Below are 12,794 nucleotides of genomic sequence, written 5' to 3' on the forward strand. Positions count from 1 at the left end.
CATTACCTAGGGCTGGGGAAAAGGGATGGAGGGATTGAGGGATGATAGCTAAGGGTACTGTTTTTTTTGGGGGGTGATGAAATGTTCTGAAGTGGATTGTGATGACAGTAAAACAACTCTGAATATTCTTAAAAAAAAAAAAACTGAATTGGGGAATTCCCTGGCGGCCCAATGGTTAGGACTCGGCGCTTTCACTGCCGAGGGCCCAGGTTTGATCCCTGGTCGGGGAACTGAGATTCTGCAAGCTGCGTGGCAAAAAAAAAAGAAAGACAGAAAGAAAAACCAACTGAATTGTACATTTTAAATGGGCGAATTACATACTATACAATGTATGGTATGTGAGTTATATCTCAATAAGGTTGTTACCACCCTCTCCCAAACCCTCCAAAAAGATGTCCTTCCAGATGGCTCTCATCTCACACAGAATAAGCCCAGTGTCCTCACCACAGCAGGTCTGACCTTGTGTATTCTGTCTTCCACCTCTAATCCTTCTATTTTATGAACACGTCGCCTCCACTGTCCTTTTGCTCACTCTGTTCCGGCTATACTGGCCTCCTTGCATGTTCTGCCTCAGGGCCTTTGCACTCACTGTTTCCTCTGCCCACAGTTCTCTTCCCCTGAAATTTCCCATGGCTCCTTCCCTCACCTCCTTCAGTCTCAGCTCAAATGTCACCTCCTCCAGCCAGGCCCTCCTGACCATCCATCTAGAATAGCAGTGCCATCTGCCAGGCTTCCTTCTGTCCTCATTTTTTTTTTTTGTGGTACGTGGGCCTCTCACTGTTGTGGCCTCTCCCGTTGCAGAGCATAGGCTCCGGATGCACAGGCTCAGCGGCCATGGCTCACCACAGCATGTGGGATCTTCCCGGACCGGGGCACGAACCTGTGTCCCCTGCATCGGCAGGCGGACTCTCAACCACCGCGCCACCAGGGAAGCCCTGTCCTCATTGTTTGATTTGCCTCCATTTGCCTCACTTTCTGACATACCAGACATGGACTTGCTTCTTTATGCATTGCCCCATCACCCTCAGGGGACTGAGCTCTCTGAGGGCAGGGGATTTGTTCTGCTCACTGCTGTATCCCCTGGTGCTAAAACAGTGACTGGCACATAGTAGGTGCCCGAGAAACATCTGTTGAATGCACAAATAAGCAAACGCTCTCTGCATCCTTCCCTCTGTGAGTCTCAGGTCTGTGTGTCCAAAGGCCTCCTGGTCCTTTCCTGGGTGACCCCCCAAGAGCTCACACTCACTCTAGTGGGTTGATGGTAGCCCCCAAAACATGTCCACATCCTGGAGCCTATAAGTGTGACTTTATTTGAAAAAAAATTACATCTTTGCAGATGTAATTAAGTTAAAGACCTTGATATGAGATCATCCTCGATTATCTGGGTGGGCCCTAAATCCAATGACAACTGTCCCTATAAGAGATAGAAAAGTAGAAGATGCAGACATAGAGGAAATACCATGTGAAGATGCAGGCAGAGACTGGAGAGATGCAGCCACAAGCCAAGGAATGTCAGGGGCCATGAGAAGCTGGAAGAGATAAGGAAGCATCTTCCCCCAGAGCCTTCAGAGGGAACACGGCCCTGTTGACACCTGGATTTCAAATTTCTGGCCTCTAGAACTGAGACGGAATCAATTCCTCTTGTTCTAAGCCACCTAGTTTGTGGTCATTTGTTACAGCAGCCTTAGGAAGTTAAAACACTCTCCATGTTCTAATAACCTTGGCATATTCCTCCAACCTGCTCTTTCCCCATCTCGGGAAGGACCTTACCTCCCACCCCGTCACCCAGCCGAAGATCCAGGCCTCAGCCTGGGTGCCCCCCCTGACACCCTCACCCCTCCAGGGTGGTCAGTCTCAAAGTCCTGTTAGTTTAAGCCACCAAGTTTGTGACAACTTGTTACAGCAGCAACAAGAAACGACTACGCTGTTGGAGTGATTGTATCTAGAAGGGAATTCACCTCCCCAAGCCTCTGTGTCCCACATGTAAAATGACAATGATCATGGTCAGTGCTCACCGTTCACATCTATAAACATCTTTTCTCTCACAGGGCTTTGCACACAGCAGGCCCTTGATGTCTGTGCAGTGAAGGCATGCTTACTGATGCGAGGTACTACCCTAAGCTGTCCCGGGATTAACTCACTTACTCCTCAAGCACACACCATGAGATTAAAAACCACAGTCGACTCACTTTCCAGATGAAGAAACAGAGGCAAGAGAGGTTAAGTGACTTACCCCAAGGTTGTATAGTGTGTATGTAGCTGAGCTGAGACACAACCTACCCCTGCAGTTGGGAGACTGACGCGAAGCTGGGTCACATTAATGCAAGTGGACGGGAGGTGCCTAGCATTCTCAGCTCTGCCAAGGATGCCAGTCATGGCTGCAGCCAGCAGCCATCACTCTGCTCTCAGTGGGCATGGGGGGAGGGGGCACAGCCCCTCCAGAGGGCACTAGAAACACATGGGGGGACTTCCCTGGTGGTCTAGTGGTTAGGACTCGGCGCTTTCACTGACATGGTGCTGGATTCATTTCCTGGTTGGGGAACTAAGATCCCAGAAGCCACACGGTGCAGGCAGAAAGAAAAGAAAAGAAAAAAAAGAAATACGCAGGAGTGTTTTCTGTTGTCACAAGTACTGAGGGCCACTTGGTACTGGCACTTGGCAGATGGAGGTGGACAGTCTTACACAGTGAAGAATCTTCCTACCCCAAGTGCCACTGCTGAGAACCACTGAACACTGGGCCCAGCGCCTGCACCTCCAGCCTAGTGGTTAAGAACAAGGATTCTGGAGACGCCTGCCTGGGCTCAAAAGCAACCTGGTTCATCTGCAGACTCGCCACGTGACCTTGAACGAGTCTTGCAACCTTCTCTGAGCTCAGTGATCTCCTCTGGAAAATGGGGCTACTAACAGTCCCTTACTCATCATCTTGCGAGGATTAAGGCAGGCACTACATGTCAAGGCTTAGAACGGCGCCTGAGAGACATCGGTGTTGGCCCGGAGCATCATTATTCTAGTAGCAAGCGCTCAGTGTCGAGATCCGTCACCGCTTCCAGTCCCAGCAGCCCTCTGTGGGCAGAAACGGGTGGGAAAGCATCTGCACTCCCCCTCCCCCAACCTCAGCACGAGCAGTTCGTTGGGGTTGTTTTTTGTGTGTGTTTTTCTCTTCTTGACTGCCCTGCACGGCTTGTAGGATCATAGTTCCCCGACCAGGGATTGAACCCAGGCCCCCTGCCGTGAAAGCTCAGAGTCCTAACCACTGGACCACCAGGGAATTCTCACGAGGAGTGTTTGTTGACTGACTGCCTGATGCACTGATGGCAGGGCGTCCGGAGTTGCCCCTGGTTCCCAGGGAAGATAGGCAAGGGCTCAAAAGACACGAGGCCAGGCGGGGACCACAGGTTTACTGGGGGCTCCACGCACGCACTCATGGCATCACACGACAACGGCATGGTTACTCGGTACACGCAAAGTGGCCTCCGCCCACAGCTGGGGCCCAGAGGCCGTGGGGGGCGGCCCCTTCCCTTATGGCCCAGACCCGGCTGGGTGTCTTCCTCCGGGGCAGCTGAGGGACGGGGCTGCTGGGGTGGACCCCGGGCCTGGAAAGGGGAAGGGAGCAGGCTCGACCGGGGGCAGGACCGGGGGCGGGAGGGGCCGGCCCGCCCTCACTCCAGGGACTGCAGCATCAGCAGCTGTTTTAGCACCTTCGTCTGGCTGGTCTCTCGGATTTCGCCGGCCAGGAACATCTCGTCCACGACCGTGTAAACCTGAGTGAAGGGAGGGTGAGGGGAGACCCTGGTGTGAGAGGTGGGGAGACCCCCAGGATGCTGGTCTAAACCTTGGGGGCTGGGGGTTCTGATGCCCGAGGGCCAGGAAACAGACCCCCGCAGAGGCACCGGGGTGGCTGCGGGGGTCCAGCCCACCCCCCTTCCCCCTCCTCCGGCCCCCTCCTCATCTCATCTTCACCAGGAGCCCACCTTGTAGAAGTTGAACACCAGGTCCAGTTCACAGACGTTGTGGAAATATTCGTTTAAGACCTGGGAGAGGAAGACAGAGGTGGTGAGAGATGGGCAGGGAGAGAGAGACACACACACAGAGACAGGAACAGAGGGCATCAGAATGAGACGGCAAAAAAAAAAAAAAAAAAAAAGGCAGAGAGAAGCTGAGGAAAGGGGAGACACAGAGACCAGAGGAAACATCGAGGAGGGCAGAGAAACACAGTGGCCCTCCGCCCCCCGCCTCTGAGGGAAGGGCAAGGAGGGCCCATGCATCCCAACAGAAGGGACGCGAGGGACGGCGCCCGCCCGCCTGCGCACCTCCACAAAGTTGTGGATGGCCTCCAGGTAGGCCAGGTTGTTGTCGTTGACATCCACACAGATGCAGAAGTAGAGGCCGGCATAGCGTCGGTAAATGATCTTGAAGTTCCGGAACTGCAGAGCAGAGAGGCAGGTAGTCAGTGACAGGGTGTGCCCAGGACCCAGTGTGCTGGGCAGGGTGGAGCCAACATATTCAGTCCTGCGTTCCACGTGTGGTCCCTGAGGCCCTGTTCTGTGTCTGGCCTTGTGCTGGGGACACAGTGGTCCTGGCCCTCCCTGCCTAGGGCTCACTGTCCAGTGGAGGCAGATTCATCCTCAGTCATCCCCTGAGTGGGTAGGGCTAGACTGTGAGAGCCCCAAGGGGGCAGGCAGCTGACCCAGGATGGGGGTCCAGGAGGGCTTCCTGGAGGAGGGGGCATCTGGACTGAGATCTGGAGGATGAGTAGGAGTGAACGGGCAGGAGTGCTTTGGGCAGAGGGAACAGACTATGCAAAAGCCCAGAGCCCAGAGAGAGAGGCAGGGGTGTTCCACGGTGTCCATTCCCCTCTTTCTGTGGCTCCCTGTTGCCTCTGGAGAGAGTCAAACTCCTCAGCCTGGAACTAATCTACTCAATCATTCCACAAACACTGCCTGAGTACTTACTGTGTAGCAGGCTTTGTGCTGGGCAGTGCACACTCACCACCTGTAACCAAGACAATCTCAGCCTTGCCCTTAACTGAACCGTAAAATAAATACAAATATTACTACCTTGTCACATACACACAATCCATGAATAAATATGCATGAACCAGGGACGCAGACTCTAATTTTATACGCATGTGTAAGTAGATAAAGTGATAGACATGTAGAGATATGAATACTGGCTTGCAAAGTTCCATGTCTTTGGCCAAAATCTGAAAAAGCCAGCCTGGCGTGTGTGCGTGTGTCGCCACCTGGTGGCGACTGCAAAAGCCAACACAAGTCCCTGATTTTTTTTTCTTTTTTTTTTATAAACTTATTTTTATTTATATATATATTTTTCACTCGTTGGGTTTCCATTGCTGCGCGCAGGCTTTCTCTAGTTGCGGCGAGTGGGGGCTGCTCTTTGTTGCAGTGCGTGGGCTTCTCATTATGCCTGGCTTCTCTTGTTGCGGAGCATGGGCTCTAGGTGCGTGTGCTTCAGTAGTTGCAGCAAATAGGCTCAGTAGTTACAGCTCGCAGGCTCTAGAGTGCAGGCTCAGTAGTTGTGGCACACGGGTTTAGTTGCTCCATGGCATGTGGGATCTTCCTGGACGAGGGCTCAAACCCTTGTCCCCTGCATTGGCAGGTGAATTCCTAACCACTGCACCACCAGGGAAGTCCTCAAGTCCCTGATTTTTATTTGTTTTCTTCCTACTGTACCCTTTTGTTAATTCCTATACTTTGAGTATGCTCTCTAACTGTTTTTGGCCACACTGCTCAGCTTGTGGGATCTTAGTTCCCTGACCAGGGATTGAACCTGCACCCTTGGCAGTGAAAGCGCAGAGTCCTAACCACTGGACCGCCAGGGAATTCCCAGTATGTTTTCTAATATTATTACAGTAGTTCCTGCACATAATCCATGGATTAGTAAGACTATATCAAGAATAAACCTACCTAAGGAGGTAAAAGACCTGTAGTCAGAAAACTATAAGACACTGATGAAAGAAATCAAAGATGACACAAACAGATGGAGAGATATACCATGCTCTTGGATTAGAAGAATCAATACTGTGAAAATGACTGTACTACCCAAAGCAATCTACAGATTCAATGCAATCCCTATCAAATTACCAATGGCATTTTTTACAGAATTAGAACAAAAAAATCTTAACATTTGTATGGAGACACAAAAGATACCGAATAGCCAAAAAAATCTTAAGAAAAAAAAAACAGAGCTGGAGGAATCAGACTCCCTGACTTCAGACTATACTACAAAGCTACAATAATAAAGACAGTATGATACTGGCACTAAAACAAAAATATAGATCAATGGAACAGTGTAGAAAGCCCACACGTGCGCCACAACTACTGAGCCTGCGCTCTAGAGCCTGTAAGCCACAACTACTGAGCCCGCGTGCCTCAACTACTGAAGCCCAGGCACCTAGAGCCCATGCTCCACAACAAGAGGAGCCACTGCAATGAGAAGCCTGTGCACCGCAATGAAGAGTAGCCCCCACTCGCCACAACTAGAGAAAGCCCACGTGCAGCAACGAAGACCCAACGCAGCCAAAAAAAAAAAAAAAGACACATGCACCTCAATGTTCAGTGCAGCACTATTTACAATAGACAGGTCATGGAAGCAACCTAAATTCCCACTGACGACAGACGAATGGATAAAGATGTGGTACACATATACAAAGGAATATTACTCAGCCATAAAAAGGAACGATATTGAGTCATTTGTAGAGACGTGGATGGACCTAGAGACTGTTGTACAGAGTGAAGTAAGTCAGAAAGAGAAAAACAAATATTGTATATTAACGCATATATGTGGAATCTAGAAAAATGGTACAGAGGAACCGGTTTGCAAGGTAGAAATAGAGACATAGACATAGAGAACAAACATATGGACACCAAGGGGGGAAAGGGGGTGGTGGTGGGATGAATTGGGAGATTGGGATTGACATATATACACTAATAGGTATAAAATAGATAACTGAGAACCTGCTGTATAGCACAGGGGACTCCACTTCGCTGAACAGTAGAAACTAAAACAACTACACCCCAATTTAAAAAATAGTAATAAAAAAATTAAAGAAAAAAGAATATATCAGGGTGCTCTTTTTTTTTTTTTTGCGGTACGCGGGCCTCTCACCGCTGTGGCCTCTCCTACTGTGGAACACAGGTTCCAGATGCGCAGGCTCAGTGGCCATGGCTCACGGGCCCAGCCTCTCCGCGGCATGTGGGATCCTCCCGGACCGGGGCATGAACCTGCGTCCCCTGCATTAGCAGGTGGGCTCTCAACCACTGCGCCACCAGGGAAGCCCTCTACTTTTTTTTTAAACTGATACAGATACACGATCAAATGTTTGAAGGCCCCTGCTCTGGAGTTGAGGGTTCAAGACAGGAAGCCAAGAGGGCAGGAAAACTTGATCTGGAGAAGTTACCAACTGACTGTCATAGCTGGTGTGGCCTTGGCAGGATCTGACGCTGAGCATCACTCTTCTTTTCTTGAAATTCGCCCTTTCCTGCTGTCATCCTCCTGGCTCTTTCCTGTCACCACTGTGTCACCAGCACTGCCCTGCACAGGGCTACATGCTGGAGTGGGCCTGGATTGGGAGCAACCTAAGATGGTCAGGCCCCCTTGTGACAGTTTCACCTGACCCGCCAGCCTTTCTGGCTACTCCTGTCTATTCGGGCCTCCCTGCCCCTCTCTGGGTCCCTCAGTTGCTGCCGTTTCTAGCACTCAGTGTGGGACCCACCCTGCGCCGGCAGCAGGATGCCCCGGGACAGCGGGCATCCCTTGACGTCCCCGCTCCTCTCCCCTCATCCCCTCCTGGACATCTCAGCTGGGATGAGAACAGACACCTCAGGGCTGATCTTCACCTCAACCTGCTCTTTCCTGAGTCGGCCCCATCCGAGAAGGTGACAGCGCCCCCTACTGGTGGCTCCATTTTCTTTCACACACCTCATCCAATCTTTGGCCCTTCAGTTGGCTCTACCTTCAAAACGCTTCTCAGCACCCCTACTGCTTCCATGCCAGTGCCAGTCACCAGTATCTCTCACCTGGACCTCAGAGGTCACCTCCTGAGTGGTCCCCCTGCTTCTGCTCTTGTCCCCTAGAGAGGGATCCCTAAAGCCTAAGTCAACCCATGTCGCTCCTCAGCTCAAAACCCCTCTGTGGCTCCCGTCTCACTCAGAGCAAGAGCCCAAGTCCTCACCATGGCCCACAATGCCCTGTGCCTTCTGCAATGATCTCATCTGCTCCCACCATCCTCCCTGGCTTACTCCACCTCAGATACACTGGCCTTCTTGCTATTCTAGGAATGCCCCTGTACATTCCTGCTGCCTCAGGGTCTTTGCACTTGCTGTTCCCTGGGCTTGAAATGTTCCTTTCTCAGATATCATCTCCTTCCACTCCTCAATTTCTTCAGGTCTGGGCTCAAATGGCCCCTCTTCAATGAAGACCTCCTGACCAAACCATCTAAACCTGCATTCCAACCCCTGCTGTACACACCCCAGCAATTCCACCCCCCACAGCTGCTTCTTTTTTCTCCCTGACACCTATCACCACCCGATACACTGTATCTTTACTAACAGTCTCCCACCCACTAGAATGTCAGCTGTCAGCTCTCCAAGGGCAGGGACTGGGTCTGTTTTGTTCCCTGCTGTATCACCAGTGCCTAGAACATTGCCCGGCACACAGCAGTCCCCTGATTAATATTTGTTGAATTCTACAGGACAATCAGCCTGGTCTCTTGAACAGGCTAATCTCGTGGGAATTAAAGCTGGAGACATCTCAATAAAGAGACCAAAGAGACATGGAAACCAAAAGCAACGCCAAGATCCTTGACTGGCTTTGGACAATCAGTTTTGATGATTTGGGGGAAATTTAAGTATTGATTGGGTATTAGAGTAATAGTAGTAAGGAAGTATGACTCATTTTATCAGGCCTGATGATACTTTGGTCATGGAAGGAAGTGTCTTTATTTTCTGAGATGTATCCTGAAATATTTAGGGATGAAACGTCATGGTCTCTGTAACTTATATATATTTTTTGGCTGCACTGCACGGTTTATGGGACCTTAGTTCCCCAACCAGGGATTGAACCCAGGCCCTTGGCAGTGAGAGTGAGAAATCCTAACCACTGGATTGCCAGGGAATTCCCCCGTGATCTCTGTAACTTAATGGAAAACACTACAGCAAGGGATGGTTCATTATACCATTCCCTACTCTGTGTGTTTGAGCATTTTAAGTTTTTAAAAGGCACCAGAAAAAAAAAAGTTGTTCGGCCGAAAAGAAGAGAAAAAGGTAAAACAAAAATGCAGGACTTTCCTGGTGGCGCAGTGGTTAAGAATCTGCCTGCCAATGCAGGGGACACGGGTTCGAGCCCTGGTCCGGGAAGACCCCACATGCTGTGGAGCAACTAAGCCCGTGCGCCACAGCTACTGAGCCTGCGCTCTAGAGCCCGCGAGCCACAGCTACTGAAGCCCACGTGCCTAGAGCCCGTGCTCCACAACAAAAGCCACCGCAATGAGAAGCCCGCGCACCGCAACGAAGCGCAGCCCCTGCTCGCCGCAACTAGAGAAAGCCCGCACAGCAACGAAGACCCAATGCAGCCAAAATTAGATAAATAAATAAATTTATAAAAATAAAAACAAAAGCAAACTCTTAATACTATGAAATCTGGGTAGTTTGCAATCGACTTCTCTCCTGTTGTACTAACCTGTACGCCGGAAAAATTTCACACTAAAACGTACCCCCCAGGGCTTCCGTGGTGGCGCAGTGGTTGAGAGTCCGCCTGCCGATGCAGGGGACATGGGTTCGTGCCCTGGACCGGGAAGATCCCACATGCCGCGGAGCAGCTGGGCCCGTGAGCCATGGCCGCTGAGTCTGCGCGTCCGGAGCCTGTGCTCCGCGATGGGAGAGGCCACAGCAGTGAGAGGCCCGCGTACCAAAACCCCAAAGGAAGGAAGACCGCAAACATGTTGAATAAATGAATGTGGTAAGTAAGGAGGGCGTGAGGCGTTATTGCCATTAGAGGTTCGGCAGGAGGCTGGGAAGGAGCGGTCAAAAGGAAGCAAGGAAGTGGGGGGTGTATTTTGGCGGGGGGGGGGTAGTTTCCCGTCACCTCCACAAAGTTGGTGTGTTTGGCATCTCGGACAGTGACCACAGCGTGCACCTCCTCGATCAGCTTCTGCTTCTCATCGTCATCAAACTGCATGTACCACTTGGCCAGGCGCGTCTTGCCTGCCCGGTTCTGGATGAGGATGAAGCGGATCTGGGGGCAGCAGGAGGAGGAGGGAGCGAGAGGGGTGGGGAGGGCGGGCCAGTGCTGGGCGGCCCTGCCCAACAGCCCCACCCATCCCCACAGGGGAGACAGGGCCCACGCGTCCCTGCGGCCTGTCTTCCAAGGGTCTCAGCCACACCCCAGAGCCCAGCCAGGTTGGCCTGGCCACACGCTCCTGTCCCAGGTCCCTCCAACACCCCCGTGATTTCTCTGGCCAACTCTGCAGTCATTTCTAGGGCACTAAGTCCCAGGCTCCACCAACTCTCTTCTCCCTGACCTTGGACAAAAGATCTGCCCCTCTAAGCCTCAGTTCCCCACCCCCCACCCCCCACCCCGGCAAAACAAGTTTCCATAGAAGACCCACTTTGTCAGGGTGTTCTGAAGGTTAAATAAGTTTATAAATTTAGTCTAGTAGCTGGCACTAGCAGGTTCGCTCGTTGTCGGCTACGATCATCATCAGTGATGGCTAGGAAATGTGTTTTTATGATTCTGAAAAGCCAGCTCAACTCTCTTAGGGCTACTGTGAACACTGAACAAGTTGATCCCGGAAGTGCTTTGTATAGTGCCTATTACATACTGAGTGCTAAATAAAATGAGCTATTATGACTGAGGCATTTGACCAAGTGGCTAAGAACACAGACTCCAGAGCCCGAATGAATCCTGGCACTGCTGGTTGTGTGTCTGCAGGCAAGTTACTTAACCTCTCCGGACCTCAGTTTCTCCGTCTGTATAATGGATATAACGAGAGTACCTCCCTCAGGAGACTGTTGCATGAGTTATTAAATATAAGAGGTATAATACAGTGACTAGTACATACTAAGTGTTATACAAATATTAGTTCTTAGTAATATTATAATTCATCGGCATTTGACTTTGAGAAAACCATGGCCCAAGTTCACGTAGCTAGGAAGCCTGCCTTTGGGCTCAGTTCTGTTTGAGATGGGCATGCTTATGCCCGTTTTATAGATGAAGAAACTGAGGCTCAGAGAAAGGAAGTCTCACAGCCAGAAAGCAGAGCTGGGAGTCCAAAGGCTTTCCTCTGAACCCCCTTACCCTCACTTGTGGGCGCCTCCACCCACTGGCGAGAGTCTGCTATCTTTCCTAAGCCTCACTCTCCACACACTCCATCCCTCCTCCCCCAACCAATCAAGCTGCACAGAAACAGGATATTACACTCTCCTTCCAAGAACCCCTTCTGCTGAGCCAGGGAAAACCACTTCCTAGGGAAGGGGTCCTGGCAGGCAGGGAAAGGGCGTGGGGTGGGAGTTGGGGGGACCCACGCCACACAGCCACAGCCTGGGGGCAGAGCCAGAGATAGATGGGGTATCTAGGGAGGAGAGACATAGAAGCCAGTCTACACAGCTGAGGGAGAGCTCTGCCTCTTACTCCTAAGTTCCCTCACACACCTCTTCCTGTTTCTCCTCCCAAATAGAATCTCTCCACCTCAGGGAATCCACAATGAGAAGTCCCTTCCCTCCTGTATCCTCGCCCCTCTGATGTCCCCTCTTGATGCTCCCCAACCTTCTCTGTCTCCAAGCCCCCTACCCGGGAGTTGTTCCCTTTTGACTCCTGCTTTCTCCGTTTCAGTGCCCTCTGTCAGGTCGCCCCATCCCGATCCCCGGGGAGCGGTGACAAATCCAATGCCCAGTCCTTGTTCCCAAATCCCCATCCCCACCTCTCCCACTTCCATGCCTACTCCCTACTCTCCAAGACCCCTCCTCTTGCAAAGACCTACTCCATTGCTCCCCACTCGTTTCTAGCATTCATTCCCTACGCCAAGGCTTCTCCCTTTTATTGCACACTTTCCCTGACATTAAAGCCCCATTCCCTACAGTTGTCTACTTCCCGTCTCCAGGGTCCAGTCTCTTCCCCTCGAGATACCTCTCTCATCAGCAGTATCCGGCCCAGTTCCAACACCCCCTCCGCCTGCAATGTCAGCTTCCTGCCTCTAGAGACCCCCTCTCTCATATCACAATGTCTCCCATTCTTCAACTCTCCTGCCACGCTCCCAGAGTCCTCATCTTAGGATGTTCCCTCCCCACCTCCAATTCCTTCTGCCCATCTCTGAGATCCTCCCTGATCTCTTGCCTCCCCGTTTCAAAACCCTCCAGCCACCTCCAGTGTCTCCCTCCCGCACAGCCCTCTCCCCTTGCCACCTGGTCTCCAAAGCTCCCTGGCCTCGAGAGCCCCGGTACACTCCAGCGCTCAGAGCCACCTCCCGGTTCTCCCCTTCCCCGGCCTTCGATCGGCCCCAATCCCGAGAGCCCGCGCCCGGCCCAGATCATCGCACCGCAGCAGGGGCGGCTTGTCAGTATCCCACCGAGTCTCCAGTACCTGCACGTGGACCCACCCTTCCCCCGTCCCCAGCGTGGGCGCGCCCCCGTTACCATGGCGACCCCCGTCCGGACCCCAGCGGCCCCGGTCCCGCGGCTCCTGGGCGGCTCCGGCTCTGGCAGCTACTGGGGACCGAAGGCTAGAGCGGACTTCCGGGAGACGAACTCGCCCGCCCTCTCGCGCACAGCCCACTGGGAATT

General features: G+C 52.1%; 1 protein-coding gene across 2 annotated transcripts; it reads right to left on the reverse strand.

Annotated features, from left to right (window-relative positions):
- Positions 1-1,297: 1,297 nt before the first annotated feature.
- On the reverse strand, positions 1,298-12,794 carry AP2S1 (adaptor related protein complex 2 subunit sigma 1). 2 transcript variants are annotated; one of them, XM_029210602.1, is made up of 5 exons: positions 12,648-12,794; positions 10,102-10,251; positions 4,311-4,424; positions 3,972-4,031; positions 3,378-3,761 (listed from the first exon to the last, which is right to left on the reverse strand). In XM_029210602.1, the coding sequence occupies exons 1-5, from the start codon at positions 12,648-12,650 to the stop codon at positions 3,660-3,662; spliced, it is 429 nt and encodes a 142-aa protein (XP_029066435.1). In that variant the 5' UTR covers positions 12,651-12,794; the 3' UTR covers positions 3,378-3,659. The 2 variants fall into 2 exon arrangements, with proteins under 2 accessions (XP_029066436.1, XP_029066435.1); XM_029210603.1 differs by lacking the exons at positions 10,102-10,251; positions 12,648-12,794 and adding an exon at positions 9,731-10,091 and having other exon boundaries at positions 1,298-3,761.

This window comes from Monodon monoceros, unplaced genomic scaffold, assembly GCF_005190385.1.
Source record: "Monodon monoceros isolate NGI ecotype Baffin Bay Population unplaced genomic scaffold, NGI_Narwhal_1 Super_Scaffold_10, whole genome shotgun sequence".
In the NCBI taxonomy this organism is placed as follows: Eukaryota; Metazoa; Chordata; class Mammalia; order Artiodactyla; family Monodontidae; genus Monodon; species Monodon monoceros.